Here is a 20,526-nt window from a genome sequence, read left to right as displayed (position 1 = left end):
TGAGAAGTGCAGAACCCACACAAAACTGGGGGGAAAAGCAAAATAAAAAACAATTTTTTAAAAAGAACACCTCTTTGGGATTCTCTAGTTCCTTTCCTGCAGCTCATTGGTAACAACTGGCTGAGGTTGTCCATAGAATCACACTAGCAGACCTAGAGAGAAACGTGGAATCTGTGAATAATGAAATACGCAAAAGTTAAACCCACAAACATAGAGGCCTGGATGTAGTTTAATTTCATTTTAGTGTTCTTATTTATGTTTTGATTGTGCCTTAGGCCCCAATTTTAGGGAAAAGGCAAGATATAAATAATATATATATGGTTTCCATTTGGGAGCAGCTGCTCTTTTCTGGGTGTATCTCCAGTTGCATCTCAGGTAAAGCTGGGAGACTGGTTAGAACCCCATTGGAAAGACCTCCAATGTGCAGACAGATGGCATAATGACCAGAGATGGAAGTTATAGAGGCCATTCAGGTGTTTTTGTAATAATTTCTGGAAACAGGCATTCTGTACAAACATCTGACTCATAGTTAAGAACGGGGGTAAAACAATAGAAAGTGAGAGAAATCTGCCCCTAGGAAGGGAAATTCACTCCTGAGAGAGTTATTATGAGGAAAAGGTGTCCCCACTGAAACTTTGGCACCAATCCTTGTTTCCACAACAAGACACATTTTTCAAAATCCAATTACTACAGAGACATTCGTATTCTGTTTTCTATTTTGATGTTAATTTCTGTTTTGTCACAGGTTTATGGCTATTATTTAGTATTATTTAGTATTACTTTTGAATTGTTTGTATTTGCGTAGGGCATTGAATGTTTTGGTCTTCTTTTGGTGTGTAAACCGAGTCCCCTTGGGGAAAGAGGGCAATAAAGTTTCTATTATTTATTATTAGAGAGTGAGGGGAAATCTTCTGAACAGGGGCTCAGACAGCAAAACAAACACTACGGGGTGTTAACCCTTCCCTATGCTATCCAAAGCGATCGATATATATATATATATAAAAGCCGCTCTGAGTCCCCTTCGGGTGAGAAAAGCGGAGTATAAATATTTTATATTTTTATATAGCAGGAGTTAAACTTAAAAATTTATGTGTTCTGACTTACATACAAATTCAGCTTAAGAACAAGCCTATAGAATCTGTCATGTTCTTGGAGACCACGGACCGCCTGTGTGTATATTTCTTAATTAATTTATTAAAATATATATCCCCTCCTATATCAAGAAGATCTCAGGGGGCTTATAGATAACATTAAAACAATAGGTTAAAACAGTTTAAAATAATAAAATAATTTAGGTAAGCTGAAAATATCTTAAATGTTCTAACGAGTCAAAAACAGATTTAAAAGATTTAAATGTTTTCTAAACTATGCACATTACTATGTGTTCCCAGAGATATCACATTTTTAGTTTGTATTTTTTACTATGAATGTTGTGATACTATTTTTCCCCTCCTACCTTCCCAGGTGGATGGAGTGAGCTACCTGCTTCAGGAGATCTATGGTATTGAAAACAAATATAACACACAGGATTCCAAGGTAAGAACTTGACCCGAAGATGCAGGGCAGTTTGCATGTTGCATACAGATGGACTCAATCAGAGTTTGATTTTGTGATATAAATGTTCTGAAGCAGAAATGCTGAAACTACATCTATCCGATGCAGACATACACATTTATATGTAGCACTATAAAATATAAGTACAGTAGAATCTCACTTATCCAAGCCTGGCTTATCCAAGCCTCTGGATAATCCAAGCCATTTTTGTAGTCAATATTTTCAATATATCGTGATATTTTGGTGCTAAATTTGTAAATACAGTCATTACAACATGACATTACTGCATATTGAACTACTTTTTCTGTCAAATTTGTTGTATAACATGAAGTTTTGGTGCTTAATTTGTAAAATCATAACCTAATTTGATGTTTAAGAGGCTTTTCCTTAATCCCTCCTTATTATCCAAGATATTCGCTTATCCAAGCTTCTGCCGGCCCGTTTAGCTTGGGTAAGTGAGACTCTACTGTATATATAAACATACATACATTCTTTTCTGTCTATTTGTAGGTCTGTTGCTTTGTATGTGGAAACATAAATGCCATTTTGAGTCTCCTCTGTGGAGAGAAAAAGTAGGGTATAAATAAACATAATAATAATAATAATAATAATAATAATAATAATAATAATAATAATAATAATAATAATAATAAATGAGTGATCGGTAACTTGCAGAGCCTATGCTCCCATTTCACCACTTCCTAAATCGTCCCCGGTTTTTTACTCTAATAGCACCCTTTGAATCCTCCAAGGGGTGTAATTTTTCATTTTGGCCCATTCTCATGCTCCTTCATCTGATTTAGCTCTGTATAAGCCTTGTCCAAAAGTGGTATTGACTTTGTAGCACAGTCCATAAATAGACTGTCACTTCTAAAAATGGGATGTTGACAAAAGGAAAATGGGAAGACAGGGGATCAGAGCCGCAGAAACAGCCTTCAGAAGTGATATTATCTCACACTTGCTAAAAATAATGATATAACACCTATTTGGATCAGGTTGGTTACTTCTTACATTTTATTGTTTTTCTCTTCTGAGTGTTCTGTAAACCTGTCCTGAATAGTGTCTCCACTTATTCTCACTTAGTGTGGACCTCCCTTCTCACCCAGCCACGATCCCAAACAAGACTTCTTTTTGCTTTCTTCTCCCACTCAGGTGGCAGAGGACGAGGTGAGTGACAACAGTGCAGAGTGTGTGGTCTGCCTCTCAGACGTACGGGATACCTTGATCTTACCTTGCCGCCATCTTTGCCTGTGCAACACTTGTGCTGATACCCTGCGATACCAAGCCAACAACTGCCCCATCTGCAGGCTGCGTAAGTTCCCCTGCTCGCTCTTATGTTTTGATGTTGGACCAAAGCAGGTCATCTTTGCTTTTTGGAAAACGAGTAGCTGATCCATCTCAATGCTTTCATGTAGGCAAGCATTCTGTATTCAAAACTGAAAGAGCCCCACTTGGTCATAGCTTGTCTTTGCCAGTCCTTCCTTGCGATTGCTTTGTGTTTATTGGCTTTTGGTGACTGATCATGGCCAACTATAGCACATGTTTGTCAGAAGAAATCTTGAAGAGTGGCTTTGGTGTTTTTGGAAGTCACTCATCTTTTTCCCTCTCCTGTTTCCTACAACTATCTCTTCTTCTTCAGCATTCAGAGCGTTGCTACAAATCAGAGCCATGAGGAAAAAACTTGGACCACTTTCCCCAACCAGCTTTAACCCCATCATCTCCTCCCAGACATCAGACTCAGAAGAGCACTCGGTCAGTATGGATGTGCCAACAGTTTAAATATTGACACACACGTACATGATAACACTTACACACATCATCTTGGTCAAGCTGGTTTTCTGCTGTAGAAACACTGAACACAGGGAAAGACTTCCTTGTAAGTGCCAGGCTTCAAAAGTTTTTTTATGATTCGGTTACATGGAGGTTGTTATGACCTGTTGTGCAAACTAGAGGATGCAAAGAAAAATATGACTAACAGTTGCTAATTGATCAAATTATACAGTCAGGAGCAAGATTTGTAAAAAAAAAAAAAAAGAAAGAAAGAACCCTGAAAAGCCCTTAAAGTGGGTCAAAGGCATTTCACATTTTGTGCTGTGCAGAAGTTTACTATATTGGCAAAGTATGAAAAAAGACCTGTGTTGTTTGCAAATATGAATCAGGCATGTGGCCAGGAGTGTCAGTTTCCCATATTCCTCAGAGTATATTCACGGCATTTTTATTAATGCATTTCAGTGTGAAAAGAAAGGAAGACTGATTTTCATATCTTGCATTGCATAAAGGAAAAACAAATTGAATGAACATCCCATCTTAGTTGAACAAATCATATTAGATTGAAAGAAGGACTACATAATAGTAATGTTTTTCAGAAATGAAATTTCTCTCACAATTATTGGAAAATAAAGCATATGCAGCTACAAAAATGGCTTATACATAGAATACGTTGTAAGAATTCAATATATTTTTGATATGAAGACTGGTTTTTATTTTTCAAATGCATAATGTATATCTTGATATTTTAATGCTGTTTTTATGTTCATGTACACACACATACTCAAGTGAAAAAGAATTGCCTCGGGGTTCTAGTGAACTGAGAGGTGATATATAAATGCTTTATGAGCATACATAATAAAGAACAGTTGACTTTCTTTCTTCCAAATGGTTCTAGCATTATGGTAGGAAGTCTCAGCTAGAATCTAGCAGGTAAAGGCTGTGTGAGTCAAAAGCCGGGGGGGGGGGGGGGGGGAGCCCAGAGGAATTGTAGATTTGGAAGATTTCTGGGTAGTGGAGGCCTTTGAGAATCTAAATCAGGAATTAGAACTCTGTTGGCCTCCAGGATTACACAACAGCATTTTCCCTTACCCTTATATGTTTCTGCTTAAGACTGATGTAGCGTATGTAATTACTCCCACCAGTACTTCCTAGACTTCTGCAGATCTTCTAAATCCTGAGAATTTAATGCAGATTTAGTATAGAACTGAGAATTCCTTGGCATTTGAGTTTTATTTCATACAAAAAACTGAGAATGTTCTTCGGACAATATTCTGTCAACCTGCAGAGGGAAGATAGCATTATTAAGTGTGTCTCTAAATTATAAATTGATTCCTAAACAATGTTGTGCTTAGAAAGCTAGATATTAGGGAGAAGAATTCAGGCATACTCTTTCCTTTGGTAATGATAACTTTGTTTGTGCATGGATATCCCCTCCCCCATGTAAATCCCCTATACATGAAGATAGAGCAGGTAAAACCTGAATAAATCTTATGCTTCATCTAGATTATGAAGGAACAAATCAGTCATATTTAACACAGTGATGTGCACTGTAAACTCATGGCTGTGAAGATTTGTCTGAATGCAGGCAGTCCCCAAGTTGCGAACAAGATAGGTTCTGTAGGTTTGTTCTTAAGTTGAATTTGTATATAAGTTGGAACAGGCACATTTTAAAATATAACTCCAGGCAATATATATACCTTCGGATAGCACAGGGAAGAGTTAAGATTTCACATCACTTTCTGTCCTTGTGATACCTAGATTTTTGAAAAATTTGGCTTGTTGTGGAAAAAAGGATTGGTGATAAAGCTTCAGTGGAGGCACCTTTTCCCCATGGTAACTATTCCAAGAGTGAATTTCCGTTCATGAGATAGATTTCTCTCACTTTATTTGTCTCGCCCCCTTTCTTAACTATGAGTCATTTGTAAGTTGGATGTTTGTAACTCAGGGACTGCATGTAATTGCAAGTTGTGTCATGCTAGGCTTTCAAAATGGCAATTAGGGATGGTCATGACTGTTTAGGTTACTTTAAGCAGGCCTGCCTCTCTTGTCTTGCAAAAGAAGGGAATCTAGAAAGAGTTCTGGGCTTCTGAGAGACCTCAATTCATGTGAGATACCTAAATCCCTGGAAACATCATGACCTCAGACTGACAGAAGTCTGAGCACCCTTCTAAGAATGGAGCACAAAGGGCAAGCATCCGCTACACTCACAACAGAAACACACACAGAGACACCATCTTTTTGTGCACTGTCTATTTCGCCAGTACCCCCAAAATAGGGATTTTTGGTATCCCAATGAGGGATATCCCTTACAGTATGGACACTTGGAAACCCTAGTTTGAGATTATTCGAACCCACTCATAGTCACTCCTCTCCATTTCTTTCTTTTTCTCTGTGTTTGTAAGGCTGTGTTGCTAAATGGCTCTGGTCCTCAGTGTTTGTGTGTCTTTTTTTCACTAAGTCAAATTTAGTCCCCCTTTTTCCCATATAAAGCAACCCCAGCAAAGAAACTGAAATAATTTGTTTCAAAACAAAATGTACAAACGAAATAATGTTATGTGATATATACAGCTATTTGATAAGGGCATGCTTATCATATTAGCAGATAAAACCAAATTAAGAGGGGTAGCTAATATCCCAAATGATGTATTAGAATTCCAAAGGCATTACGCAGATTAGAGAGCTGTGCCAAAAGTAATACAATGAGTTTCAACAGGAAGAACTGTAAGGGACTTTACAGAGATGGAAAAAATGAAATGCAGAAATGTCGGATGGGTGACACCTGGCTTGACAACAGTATATCTGAAAGAGATCAAGGGGGGACCTGAACATAAATCAACAGTGTGATGTGGCAGCTAAAAAAGTCAGTGTGATTTTAGGCTGCATCAATAAGAGTATCGTATCTAGATCAAGGGAAGTAACAATACCACTCTATTCTGCCTTAGTTAGATCTCAGCTGGAGTGGCACAAATCAAGAATGATATTGATAAACTGGAACATGGCCAGAGAAGGGCGACCAAGATGGTCAAATGTTTGCTCTATAAGGAGTGCCTTGGGGAGCTGGGTGTGTTTAGCCTGGAGAAGAGAAGGTTAAAAAGTGACTTTGTAGCCATATTTAAATATTTGAAAAGTTCTCATATTGAAAATGTAACAACTTGTTTTCTGCTGCTCCAAAGACTAGGACATGGAGCGATGGACTCAAATTACAAGAAAAGAGATCCCCCCCTGAACCTTAGGAAGAACTTCCTGACAATGGGATACACTGCTGTCTGGGAGTATGGTGGAATCTCCTCTGGAAATTTTTAAACAGAGCCTGAAAGGCCATCTGTTACGAGTGCTTTGATCATGTAGGGGGATAGACTGAATGGCTCCAGTGATCTCTTTCAACTTTAGAATTCAGTGATTCTGTTCTGTAAGAAGTGTCTTTTTATACCTATCTCTGCTTCCTCTTAGTCTTCAGAGAACATCCCTCCTGGCTATGAGGTGGTTTCCCTCCTGGAAGCTCTTAATGGGCCTCTTGCTCCATCTCCAGCAGCCCTGCCACTCCATGTGCTTGGAGACAGCCATGTATCCAGCATGCTGCCTTCCTATGGGAGTGATGGCCATCTGCCACCCCTCAGGACTTTGTCTCCTCTTGAACGTTTGTCTGATTGTGGCAGCCAAGGACTCAAGCTGAAGAAGAGCTTATCTAAGTAAGTGACCCAAAGGATCACTTTTGCTTTTGATGGCATGTAGCTATGTATAGCCTTTTAATCCTGCCCCTTTTCTACTAGAATGAGGTTGTTTTGTCCTTCCCCAGGTCAATATCCCAGAATTCCTCAGTACTACATGAAGAAGAAGATGAGAAGGCCTGCAGTGAATCTGAAATCAGGATTTCTAGGAAGAAATCTCCTCATCCTCAAGAAGAGGTGGTTATTTGAAATATTTTGGGTCCTTTATTCAAACGCTGCTGCTTAAACTTTCTTTCCTACAGGTTGGTTGTCTAGAACAAATATTAGAAGGGATGAATTCTCCAGCTTACTTTCAAAGTTTCTAGGATTTGAGCCTAATGATTTTGGTTTGCCACTCATTGCTGAATCTTGGAAACTTAGGTATATGACAACACTCTAGCTGCTGTAATCCTGCAGGTTCAGATTGGCTCTGCCTCATGTTATGGAACTGAGCCAAAATGTTGCATAGGCTAGAGTGAATACTAAAAGGCCTTCGTTTTTTCCTAAAAATGATCCTAGAGTTTTAAAAATACTTTTGGTCCTCCAGAATATCTCAAGTGTTTCCTGATATTACTTAATACAAGATGGGGAGAACTCACCTATCTTCAGGGTTGTGTGGTTTCTGGGCTGTATAGCCATGTTCCAGAAGTATTCTCTCCTGATGTTTCGCCCACATCTATGGCAGGCATCCTCAAAGTTTGTGTGGTACTGTATATTGGAAAGGCTAAGCAAGAAAGGTTTATATATCTGTGGAAGTTCCAGGGTGGGAGAAAGAACTCAGGTGTGGGTGAAATGGCAGGAGAGAATACTTCTGAAACATGGCCATACAGCCCGGAAAACACACAACAACCCTGTGATTTATTATTTATTTATTTATTATTTACGATACTTTTACCCCGCCTTTCTCACCCCAAAGTGGACTCAAGGCGGCCATGAAAGCCTTCAACAGCTCACCTATCTTCAATGACAGTTGTTACTTCCCTAGAAATAACTTTTTTTCCTCATGTTCTGCAGGAATGTGGTGTGACACCAGAGAGTGAAAACCTCACCTTATCCTCTTCAGGAGCAGTAGACCAATCTTCCTGTACAGGGACACCTCTTTCCTCTACCATCTCTTCCCCAGAAGGTACAACAAGGAAGATTATTTGCCTTGATTCTTGGGGCACATGACTATAAAACTCATAGCCAAATATATTAAGAGTTAACTTCAGTTCCATTCTCCTGTTCCTTACCATCTTTCTGAACTCCTTAATTTAGGAGAACTACAGATCTAAACACTAGCACAGTGTAAGCTGAATGGATGGGATAGATGCATATGCAGTGTGTATTTGCATTGCAAAAAAATGTTTTTAAAGGTGGTTTCCTGTTTCCCTGGGAAATGTGTTAATTAACTAGCAATGTGCCATGGTGTTGCTGAAGATTGGGAAGCAGTACAAATAGAAGCATAAGTAGATTTATCAGCAGGATTTATTTTGTGTGAACTGTCCCAACTGTTCAGAAACTGTCCGAAAACATGAGACTAGGGGCTGGGTGTGATATTAAAGCAACAGGAGGCAGGGACAGGAGGAGACCAAGGAGGAGCAGAATGCCCAATTTCAAAGCCCCATAAAATGAAGAATTAACTTGTTCAGGACTAGTGACTTGATTTAGATCCTGTAAGCTGCTAAAAGTTTTTCTACCTTCCCAGCACATGGAGCCAAAGGGAAACACAACCAGCAGCTACCAAGTCAGCTTGTCTCTTGACGATGACCAGTATCCCTGACCGTATCTTGCCTGCACCTTCCCCTCTTTCCTTAGATCCCGCTAGCAGCAGTCTGGCACAGTCAGTCATGTCCATGGCCTCCTCCCAAAGCCAGCACTCTGAGATCAGCACTGACACCATGTCTTCCATGTCAGGCTCCTATGTAGCTCCCGGCACTGAGGAGGAAGAGGAGGAGGAGGAAGAAGAGAGGGGAAACATAGTCCCATCCCCTGCTGCTGCCAGTGGGGCACCTTCAGAAGGAGATGTAAGTATCATAAGCCAATGAGATAGTCAAGGTTCCAGTGGGATTTGGGGAATGAGGGTCATGATTCACATTCTCAGTGAAACCCACGATTGTCCACAGGTAAGGTTGGCCAAGCAGACTTGTCATCCATGTCTTGCTAATTGTTTCTTGAAAGGAGATTAAAAAGCAAATGAGATAAGAAGAAGTGTAGGTCATGTGCTGTGTGTTGGTGTTGATATCTCTGATACAGAGTGCAATATCACCTTAACCTGTCCCTACAGGAAATTCATCAGTAAGTCCCAGCTTTTCCCCTCCTTCTCTTCTCTTAGTCAACCCCTGTTGAATCTCCGGATGCAAACTTCGTCAGTCTCTCAGCAGAGGAGCGAGATGCAGAGGTAAAGCTCCATATTTAGAAAAGATGGGTTTAGATTTGGCCTCTAAATGGAACTGGTGCCTCACATAAAGGTCAATACCTGTTACTTAGCTATACATAATCTTGTTTTGGGGAGACAAATGTCAAGGTGCCATAGACCTTCAAAATCATGCTGGGAGCCAAAGGGTAAAATAAAACACTGTAATAAAAATATACGGTGGGTTAAGGGAATAATTTTGGTGGCACAGGAACACCTAAGCGTGTTATTCCTGCCTATATTCTGCAGCAATACAGGCCAGAATATTTGTACCACATGCATCAGCTTGGTATGTTGCTTATGCCAGGTTCTTGCAGGTAAAATACGTAAGGAGTAGGGACCTCAGATCCAATAAATTGGTTTCAGACTTCATTAGTGCCTGGCAAATTTCTTTATTTATTTTTAATATTCACCCCTTGTCATTTTTTGTGACAGGGGAATGATGTCATGGAAGAAGAGGATGACTCCCCAACCCAGGAAGATGGTAACAGAGCAATGAACCATAATCCGTCTTCCATGTTTATTTGTGATTCATATACAGTCGGCAGCATTTATAATGGAGAACAGGAACGAATAAGGCTTCCATGTCTGATGGGTTCCTGGGTAAAATGAGATCTGGGTTAAATTAAATGCTCATATATTAGGAAAGGATGACAAATCTCATCTTCCATATATGAGCTAGAAACTGAAGCCAAAATATATAAGCAGAACTTTAATATGAAGGGATTCAGTAGTTTTTCCAAAATATTTTTAGCATCTATGTTTCAATTCTACAATATTGGGGTGAAGATTCACTTGATTTGCATCTAATCCTGAAGAAAGAGGTTTAAAAAGCTGTTCGTTTCTTAAAACTATGATCTACAGAGTTTAACATATTTTAAAGAATAGTTATTCTTTGTCCTTCTCTACTTTTATCACCTCATTTATGCCAAAAAGAGAATTTGGTAAGTTGGTCCAGTAAAGGTCCATCTACCCCAAGTTTCGTAGATGCATTTTCTCTCGGAATTTTATGGTTGATAGTAGTAATTTTAAATACAGAGTTTTACTTGGAAATTTTCATATGTGCTTAGGCTTAGGTATGTTCCTTTAATACAATAGTTCTCTACCTGTGGGTCCCCAGGGGTTTTGGCCTACAACTCCCAGAAATCCCAGCCAGTTTACCAGCTGTTAGGATTTCTGGGAGTTGAAGGCCAAAACATCTAGGGATCCACAGGCTGAGAACCACAGCTTTATAGATTATCATATTCTGCGGACTCATGGATGAGTTGTTCCTTGTATGTTTCTTCCCCAATGGGCTAGTGCCATTCACTTATTGCTGTGGGCCTTTGTCCCCATACAAATTTGGTTCAAGATTGTCAGAAGGCTCATTGAAAAGCTCTCATAGAGATACAGTGTTCCCTCATTTATCATGGGGGTTACATTCCAGGACCACTCGCGAAAATCCACAAAGTAGAGATGCTATATTATTGTCGTTTACAATCTTACTGGCAAGTAGCGTCTCTGTCCCCTCCTCGCCTTTCAAGCACGCGCATGCCTTCTGAGGCGAAAACAAAGCTACTTCAGCCTCCTTTTCTCTCCCTTTGGCTTCTCCTTCCTTCCTTCCTTAGGCTTCTCCTTAGGAAGGAAGTAGAAAGAGGGATTTATAATATTATTTTATGATTTATACTATTATTTTAGTGTTCATTAAAAAACCACAAAACAGCAAGGGCACGCAAAGCGAACTGCGAAGTAGTGAGGGAACACTGTACTTACTCTCTTTCTTTAGTATTAGAAAGTAAGTAAAACTCCACTTCGTAGAATCTCTTCACAAGGCCTGTTTGCATCCTTCAGGGATTTCCTGTTTAACTTTTGGGCTTTCTTAGGCCTGTGAGAATCTCAGAGTTCAGTTTTAGAAGTAAACACAAGATCATCCTGGTTAGCACCAAGCATGGACCTATGTCAACAGCATGCTTACTGAGTGTAAAGTTGTCAGATCCACACATGTATTGTGATTTTAGAAGGTGGCATCCACAAAGTGTGTACAGATCACTGTCAAATAAAACTTGACCATTAGTTGCAGGCTTCTACCTCCAGATGTTGTCAGAATGGCCCTTATCTATCGATCAGTATGCCTAATGAGGAGCTGCTTCATGCTCTTTGTAACAAAACTTGCAGCAGAGATGAATATATTTACCAATAAACAAAGTGGACTGTAAATTCTTGGGAGCTCTTTAGTATGAGACATGTTTGTGGCAGACCATGGCATTTTTCTTTTTGTCCCTTAATACATTTTAGGCACCCTCCATAACCAGCCACCATATAGCTCACTTGTTTTTAAATGAAGGTGTGTATGGCGGAATTCAATATGCCATGATGATTTTTCTGTGGGTCAACGGATTATACCATTCCCTTTCTTGCTCCCTGCACCCCTGCCTCCCTTGGCCAGAGTTGCTGCTTTGGTGCTTCTTGTGCTTTTGAGGTTCCAGAGAGCTTGCATGCTTGCCTCTGACAGCTGTCATGCAGCAATGATCCACCAGTTCACTCCATAAATGAGTTAAGCCAGAGTCTTCAGCCATGCCTCTGTTTTTCTTTGATGGTTGACTGAACAGTACTGAGATATTCTTGTTATCTATAGGTATTTATTTTATCTTAACTAAAATAAAGGAACATTTTTATTGGACAAGGGAAGGGCATTCTTATTTAGAAATTGCTTTTGAGACTAATTCACACTGCACAGTTATAGTACTATAATTCCCAATTTGCTGCCATGGCTACATACTGAGGTTTATAGTTGGTGCTATATGATTAGAAATGAGTACACGGTATGTTAATGAGCTATGGGCAGGTATATGCACAGAGCTGTCACTAAAGTAGCTCAGAAATGGATGTCAAAGATAATCATATTTTTCTGCTTGTTACCAGAAGCTGTTGCATTCAAGGCCTTCCAGAACTGGCAGATTCGTGCTGAGATTCTTACTATATTATGTGCGGCAGATTATTATATATCTTTTGCATCACATACTTATACCACTTTGATTCCATTTCATCTGACATGGTTGCATCCTGTGAAATCCTGGGATTGGTCTTGAGAATTCACAGCCAGAAAGCGATTAAGTGCCTTACCAAACTGCAGACTTCCCAAATTCAGTAGCCATGTTTAAGTGGTATCAAAGTGCTATAATTATATAGTGTGGAAAAACCTTAGCTTAATACCATTGTAAGTCTCAGGGGATCTTAGAAAATATAGGTTTTTTTCTGAAAATGATGAGAAGTCTGTTAGAAATCCATGGAAACTCCTCACAGAGCTCTCATTTCCCAGGGCTGCCTGAAGAGAGTGGCTGCCCAGAGGGAGGTATCCTTCTAGTGCCAGATCAATAATGCTTTCTTATCATGTTATTTCCTCATTCTGTTGTGAATTTCTGTTGTGTCGCACTTGTTGGGGAATTAACAATTTATTGGACCTTTACAGTAAAGAATGTCTTGGTTTTTTTTAAGTACTATTGATTTTACATCCACTGCAGGGTTTGGATATAGGCCAAGCAGTTGCAAAACCATAAGGGATTCTTAGACACTGTTTTCTTCAGATTTCACAGGCTGCTCTATAACCTGTATTTCTGTGCCTGCTTACTTATTGCCTTGAAGGCAGATGTCAGATATAACCTTCTACACTGGCAACAACAGCAGGAAAATGGAGGTGGTTGGAAGGAAACCAGTCTGGATGGCTTAATGCAGACACATTCCAATCAAATGCCTTATTGTCCACTCTCTACCCCACTTGTTGTTCATGTTGTTCTCCCCCATTCCAATTACTAATACAAAATATTTTATATTCCATTGTTTTAAGGAGGGAAAAACATTCACTCAAAGCCCTCATCCCCTTGCTAACTGCATTAACTCCCTTGCAGGCCAAAGGACAGGCGCATACCTAGGTATGGAGTGTGACAATAACAATGACATTGGCAACGCAAGCGTGAAAGCACTGGACAATAAGCTGTGCTCTGAGGCCTGCTTACCTGGTGAGTGGCAGTCTGCTGAACATGAACTTTGTGGGGAGATGGAGGGGGACTCTCCAACATACCCTCATCCCTACCCTGAATCACTATCATCTCTCTGACAGGTATTGGAACACTAATATTTGTGTATACATATAGATGTACAACACACTGAAGTAGGTAGTAAGAGTAAACTTCAACTGTGACAACATGGCTTTTTCCTGTTGCATCTTGGAATTGTAGTTTAACTTCTCTGGTCAAAGATCTCTAGCCCATTTGTCTTTCGTAGATGCAAATCTGGGAGTCATATTTAAGCCAACCTACAAGACAGTGCCTACTTCAAAACGATTACTCTACTTATGTCTCTGTTTCCTTCCATTTCTTTTTCCTTCTGTCTTCAGTCTTCCACCACATTGGCTTCCTCTTCAAAAAATGTTGAATCTGAGAGGAGGAAACAAGAAATGGTACTAATGGCAGTGTCCATTTTTCATTTGGCTATAGCTCCTAGCTACCTGAATCCTTTCAGAGAAGTACTATAACCTAGATTTCATGGAGAAAAGCCATAAGAGTGAAAGTACTCAGTGGGGTGTAGTGCAGACCTGTTCACATACACATAGCATACAAAATAGGGTTAACTTCCAATTCTGAGCCCAAGATGGGATGGGATTCTTCCCACCAGTATTAAGGCTGGTGGCATAAGCTGCTCACTCTTAACAGGACTGGCTCTTACGTAAGGCATAGCAGCATGATTCTCAGGGGACAGATGCTGAAAAAGTTGCCCAAGAACAATCCATTTCTTTTAGTTGGCAGATCTATGTGCAACATAGTCTGTGTCCTTTAAACTGAGCTGCAGCATCAAATCTGGCCACAATTGGAATTATTGTACCAATTTCTTGAATTTCTATTCTCGCCTTACACAAAGCTAGCCTAGTAGTGATTAAGTTAATTGGTGAACAAGTATGAACATAATGTAGTTAGAGACATGTTTAATATCTCTTAGCTTAGCACCAGGATCTCATCCCAACCTTACTTTGTTGCTAGCTGTGGGTATGTCTTTTATGCGTCTTTACTCTTTCATTGATCTTTCTGCCCTACTGGGTTTCATCAATGTGAAAGTTCATGTTCACTCTACGCCAACACTTGTTTTTGTTTTCTTAACCCACGCCTTAACCCTTCCACTCCTCCAGGTTGCTGAATGGTTAAAAAATTTATTGGATGTTCTTTTGTGGATCTGGATGAAATTGAACTGGGAGGAAAAATGAAATTTTAAAATGGTTACTACTGGTCCAGTATGAATGAGAATTAAAATAACTAGTAGCTTTGATCTCTACATTTTAAAATCATTGGTCAGAATTTTGCATAAGTCTCATTGAAATGTGTGGGGCTTGCACAGTTACAATCCTTGGTGGATTGGGTTTGTGGGTGCCTTTTAGGAAAAATTTGGCATTTCAAAATTCTGTCCCCCAAACCTTGTTTATGTTCAAATTTAATTGATTCCAGCAGGACTTAAGTGGATCTAACCTTTCTGGTTTATGCTCCAAATCTCCAAAATGGAGATGCACCAGACCTTTCCTCCCATGTCAGTAAAACCATAGCAACCCGTCCCTTGCTTACTTCATTTTCTTCAAAGCTTCAAGGTTGTATATTTGTAATGCCTTTAAAAGATTTTCTTGGCTGGTCTAATCCACTGCTATTTAGAAGGAGAGCTTTTTTGATTTTTCTTAATCATTCTTTTTTTTACCTAGCTGCTAGCAAGCAAACCTTTTTCTGTCATCTTGTCCCAATTTATAATTAATTCCACTTGGGAAATTCTGTAGTTAATCCAAGCTTTACTGTGAAACAGCATATGTGCCAGCAGATAAGAAGCATATAACAATAGTAACAAATGCCACCTTTCTTCTGGGGTAGGAATCATTTAAATACAGCCACATCCAAAGTCATTTGGAGCCAGAAGGTGAAAATAGTGCACCCTATTCTGTCCTTGTAATTGTTGGTACATCCAATTATACATTTCAGTAGAAAAAGCACGGAGCTGGACAAAATCTGAAGCAAATGCCTTGTTAAATACAATTTAGTGTGTATCCATGACACCTCCAATTGTGATCTTTTAAGCTGACAAATGTTTATAATCCTTTTTTCAGTTGGGCAGATAGGTTTGGGTGTTTACTCACAGCTTTTGAGAGAGGTAAAGTGAATTAGTGGGAAGACATTCAGAAAATTGGAATCTCTTCAAAAATGTGAAATACAGAAATGCCACAAAGCCAGAAAAAAACTGATTTTATTCTACCTTTTTTCTTGTTATACAAAATGAGCATGTAGGTTTTTGTGTGTGTCAGGAGCGACTTGAGAAACTGCAAGCCGCTTCTGGTGTGAGAGAATTGGCCGTCTGCAAGGACGTTGCCCAGGGGATGCCCGGATGTTTTGGTGTTTTTACCATCCTTGTGGGAGGCTTCTCTCATGTTCCCACACGGAGCTGGAGCTGATAGAGGAAGCTCATCTGCACTCTCCCCAGGTTGGATTCGAACCTGGCAGCCTTCAGGTCAGCAAGCTAACCTTCAAGTCATAAGGCTTTAACCCACTACGCCACCAGGGGCATGTAGTGAAGCATATGTTAAGTATACCAAGGTATTTTAGAATTGTTACTAGGGAACATATATCTTTCTCCTTTGAACTGGAAGACAGTGCACAGGAGCTATCATATACAATAGCACTACAGCAAATCTGGTGCTCCCCCCACAAAAAAAAATTGTCCATAATTGCAAATGACTATTTCTAACATTGAATGGCATGACTCTTTTAGGAAAGCAAATAGTATTCATTTTTTAAAAGAGAGAGAAATGTCAAATGTGGGTTTGTGTGTATTTTTGGAAATGCAACTGTGCAGCATTTTTTCTAAAAGAACTACTTTCTGGTAGTTGACTATGTATATGGATATGAAGAAATTGTTGAGGACAACCTTGCTGTTGACTAGCAAACTATATTGTGTGCATGCGAAAGTTACATTTCTCATGCCTCCTATTTCCTCACAAAAGGAAGTAACAAACATAGTTGTGTGACCTCATGTCATTTCCAACTAAGAATGACCCTAGCATGGGTATCTTACTCGCAAGACTTGTTCAGAAGGGGTTTCCTTTTGCCTTCCTCTGAGGCTAAGAAAATGTGACTTGCTCAAGGTCCCCTTTCCACAGCCAAGCAGGGATTTGAGCCCTGGTCTCCAAAACCATAGTCCAAGACCCAAATGACTACACATAGAAATCTTGTTGTGTGTCCTGTTTCCTCATTTTTAAAGCAGTCAAACCAGATTGCAAATGCTTTAGATAAATTATCATGTTTTATCCTATGAGGTTCATTTTCAAAATTTGCCCAAACATTTTCCTGCCTATTGATAAAACTTTAGAAGCAAAAGCCCTATGGAATAAATTGGACAAGGAATGTGCCATCCCAAGATGTGGCTTCACTGCCTCTGCCTTGAGGTGGTCTTGTTACTCGCAGGAATCCTTTGTCCTTCTCCTCTGCGCAGGACCCTTTTTGTATCGGTGCAGAAGCCAAGCACTCTTATTCTTGCTGCACTCTTGCTATTGTGCATTCTTCTGCAAGCTTCTATTTTTGTTTTATAGGCATATAGGAAGCAGCATGGACTTGCATCAGTGGCACAAAAGCTATATGTGAAGCAGAATGGGGAATTAGTCTTTGAACTGCCTGTCCACAGATGCATGTGGTCTTGAGCACTTTAACACATTGCTTGCACCATGCTATGTATGGCTGACAAAAAGGCAAAGGAGCACTTCTAAAGTTGTCCTCTAGTTTCCTTCACACTCCATTTTCTTCACCCCAAAGACTGAACTCCTGCTTTTGTTAATTGCCCTCTAGGTACACTGCTTTAGATTTATCTGAGTGGGTAACCCCCAACCCATCTGAGCCCTTCCTCCTCATCCTCCTCCACCACCACCCCCCCCCCTCTTCTTTTTCTTCTTCTTCTGGTGAGGGATGTATCTTAGTCTCTGGATTCTCTTTTTCAAGAATGAATAAGTACAAAGGTAAGTGCAGCTAGTAAAGTGCCACTCTTTATGATGGTTCACTTGGAAGGAAGGAAGATGTGCAGAAGAATGAGAATTAGTTCCTTCTGATATATACATGCTAATGAGAAAACAAAATACAAAGAAATAATGTCAGGTGTTATCAAATTTTCTTCCAAATATGACTAGGGCATGATCTGAGTTATTAGCACCCTTGGTGGGGAGAGGAAAAGCTCAAAGCAGTGAATCCATACATGCACCATTCACACTTGAAATGTTCTGTGCAACAGTGGCTTTTTTTTTTTACATCCAGTAGCATGGAAATCAGTATTTGGTTTTGTGTTTCCAAATAGGCATTTTCCTTAGCTTGGACATATGACAAATGTGTATGTCCTCCACCCATCCAGTTGTAAGTGATTCTGCTTCTATTTATGGTGGGAGCGGAGGGTGGCTCAAGTGAAGGAGAAGTCACTCTTCTCAGCTCAGAGGAGGAAGAAAACAAAAATGTGCTCTCAGATGGAGGTCACGCTTCTAATCCTTTCCATCAGAATCCAAACCAGTTGTATCTTCATAATCTGAATTGCCTCCCCCATCCCTATGATTCCCATTTGAAAGCAGCAGCATAGTCATCCGTACAAGGGCTTAATTAGTCACTATAGGGGAGTTTTGGATGATGATGATGATGATGATGATGATGATGATGATGATACTCTACTTCTAGACCGCCCTCTCTCCCCGAAGGGATTCAGGGCAATTTACAGACACAAAACAAAAGGCAAACATTCAGTGCTTCAATTGAGTACAGACACATCAAATACAAGATAATGCACCATAACAACAGTAAACTTACAACAAAAAATTAAGCATTGAGATGAAAATAATAATTTAAAAAATCCAATAAGACATAGTAAACTAAAACATGAGTAAAACATTACAGCATATACCCTCAAAGCAATTACCGGTAAGATGAGGTGCTAAAAGCTAGAGGACTGTCTCCCTGCATATGTTGCTAGCTTCCACATGCATATGTTGCTAGCAGGATCCACCTGCAGTTTCTCAGCTGCAAGCAGAATATATTACAGAGACATTGCATTAATCTCTCAAAATGAAAAGACACAGTTATAAAGATACGTTAATTCCAAATTATTGTAATTATAGCCAGATTTATTCTGACCGTTGCTAAAGCACACAATTAACTAAATTGTCTGATGTTTAAGCAGTTAGGGTAAGCACATGCAGCATTGAATAACTGTGGGAGGGTTTATGTAATAGTCAGAACGTTAGCATTTTAAATTTGACATATTAGCACTTGCGGTTCTTTTATTGTCCCTGATGAGGATCGTTTTTCTAACCCTTCTTGAATTGAGGTATACATTTTAATAAAGGAAGGTGAGGGTGTGGAAGGAATTCAGACTGCAGGTCTTCTGTGTGTGCCAACCTTACAACCCAATCCTGAAGCCAGAGAGAAGCTGTTTCGACTGCTCATACTACTGCAACCCCGTTTTGAGAGTCATATCATATTTATTTTAATTTGTTCTCTTAGCAATTTTGTTGCTAAAGAGTGTATATAAATTATATATCAGCCATATAAGAAGTGGGATCATGTTGTCCACGTAGGAAATTTTGTGTGGAATCATTGACTTAGGAATTTTTTTCAAAGGGTTGTAACACAAAGGCTTTTATGAAAATATTTCTGGGCTGACCTAGAGTCACAGGATAGGAAACATTCCTAGTGATGTCATTTCTTGTTCTCTCTCTCTCTGTCTTCCTCTCTTGTCTTTTCTTTGCATGTACAGTATATGCATTTGTTTTGTCTGTCATATCTCTTGTTCACCATTTGCTTCTGGTCTTCTTTACAAAACAGCTGCAGTTCCGGAGTCCTGTCCCATAAGCATTGAGGAATAGGTATGAGCTATATAAAGTCCACTCTTGTTCATTTCTACTGGAAAACATAATCTCCCCCCCCCCCATATGTATATGTATGTATATTCTTTTTAAAATATATAGTTTGATTAATACAGTGGCTCATGTTTTTGCATGGGGTTGGTTTGTTTTTGAAGAAGGCATTACTTTCTCTTTGCAAATAAAATTTTGGCAGAATCAAGGAATTCCTTCCACCACTTTTACAGGCACACCAAAGCCCCATCTACACTGCCATATAATGCAGTTTGAACTGCATTACAATGGTCAATGTAGACTCATATAATGCAGATTGAACTGGATTATATGAGTCTTTCTACACTCCCATATAATCCAGTGCAGTGCAGTGCAGTTAATCTCATTCAGAAACTGCGGTATAAGATGGGGCTTAAGAGAAGGGCTTCCCCACAGTACTGTAAATTACTTAGGAAACGTCAGGCTACAGAACACTGATTATATGATGGTATTTCCGTTTACATGCATGATTTGCTGAATTGTGATGCCCCACTTATTGGCTGCCATGCCTGTTCAGGACATGTGTTCAAGGAGTACACATTTGTAGATTGTGTGCTAGTGAAACAGCTTGCTACTGCAACCTTGGCACTATTGTAGCAATGGATAGTCTGTTCTCTGCCCAGTATTGCTGACTCAGAAACAGAATTCCCTGAAAGAAAAGAGAGCACTGCAAGTAGCTCCATATTATTTAGTCAGGGTAGGGGAGTGCTCGTCTACAGTTTTCAGAGAGCAATAAACACTGGACATGAACATTTCCAGAAATTGACATAAATAGTATTGTTAATCCCAACTAGAACCGAACCATTAAATCAATGGAATTTACGTAAGCATTGACCTACCAGTTTCTTGTTGATATAGTTGGTCTTTCTTATTTATTGGATTTAGGCCACTGCGACTTAATTGGGAAGATGTAAAATGGCAAAATAATTGTTAACTATTGTAGATGCTCTCAGGGATAAGAGAAAGAAGGAAGTGAGAAATGAAATCCCTGCCAGCCACAAAGACTGTTCAGTTGTTTGTTTGGGCTTCCGTGATGAGAAGGAGAAGAGGGGTAATTACAGTGGTAATCAAAACTTGATATTTGGTCACGAGAGAATATCATCTCCGTTCTTACTATCAGTGAAGTGCAAGCTCATAAGACACAAACCAGAAATAGTGCAGATTTGCCTGGGTATGGT

The 20,526-nt window shown here is 39.6% G+C and overlaps 1 protein-coding gene and 1 long non-coding RNA gene across 7 annotated transcripts in view; one reads left to right on the top strand and one right to left on the bottom strand.

The window, feature by feature from the left end:
- rnf157 (ring finger protein 157) overlaps positions 1 to 20,526 on the top strand; it is a 110,802-nt gene that overhangs the window by 81,267 nt on the left and 9,009 nt on the right. For 2 of the 6 annotated variants that reach the window (XM_062970626.1, XM_062970627.1), the window contains exons 9-18: positions 1,465 to 1,536; positions 2,707 to 2,866; positions 3,194 to 3,306; positions 6,775 to 7,013; positions 7,121 to 7,229; positions 8,046 to 8,157; positions 8,829 to 9,037; positions 9,346 to 9,411; positions 9,862 to 9,910; positions 13,311 to 13,421. In XM_062970626.1, coding sequence (XP_062826696.1) covers positions 1,465 to 1,536; positions 2,707 to 2,866; positions 3,194 to 3,306; positions 6,775 to 7,013; positions 7,121 to 7,229; positions 8,046 to 8,157; positions 8,829 to 9,037; positions 9,346 to 9,411; positions 9,862 to 9,910; positions 13,311 to 13,421 — 1,240 coding nt within the window. Of the gene's footprint in view, positions 1 to 1,464; positions 1,537 to 2,706; positions 2,867 to 3,193; positions 3,307 to 6,774; positions 7,014 to 7,120; positions 7,230 to 8,045; positions 8,158 to 8,828; positions 9,038 to 9,297; positions 9,412 to 9,861; positions 9,911 to 13,310; positions 13,422 to 19,277; positions 19,319 to 20,526 lie in introns of those variants that run through there. The other 4 variants (XM_062970628.1, XM_062970629.1, XM_062970631.1 and 1 more) reach the window with 4 other exon arrangements.
- On the bottom strand, positions 13,599 to 18,811 carry LOC134296256 (uncharacterized). Its single transcript, XR_010002878.1, has 2 exons — positions 18,373 to 18,811; positions 13,599 to 13,838 (listed from the first exon to the last, which is right to left on the bottom strand). It is a non-coding gene; the product is annotated as an uncharacterized LOC134296256 (long non-coding RNA).

The sequence above is a fragment of the Anolis carolinensis genome, chromosome 2, assembly GCF_035594765.1.
Source record: "Anolis carolinensis isolate JA03-04 chromosome 2, rAnoCar3.1.pri, whole genome shotgun sequence".
Taxonomy (NCBI): Eukaryota; Metazoa; Chordata; class Lepidosauria; order Squamata; family Dactyloidae; genus Anolis; species Anolis carolinensis.
This window is presented reverse-complemented; position numbering and strand designations above follow the sequence as displayed.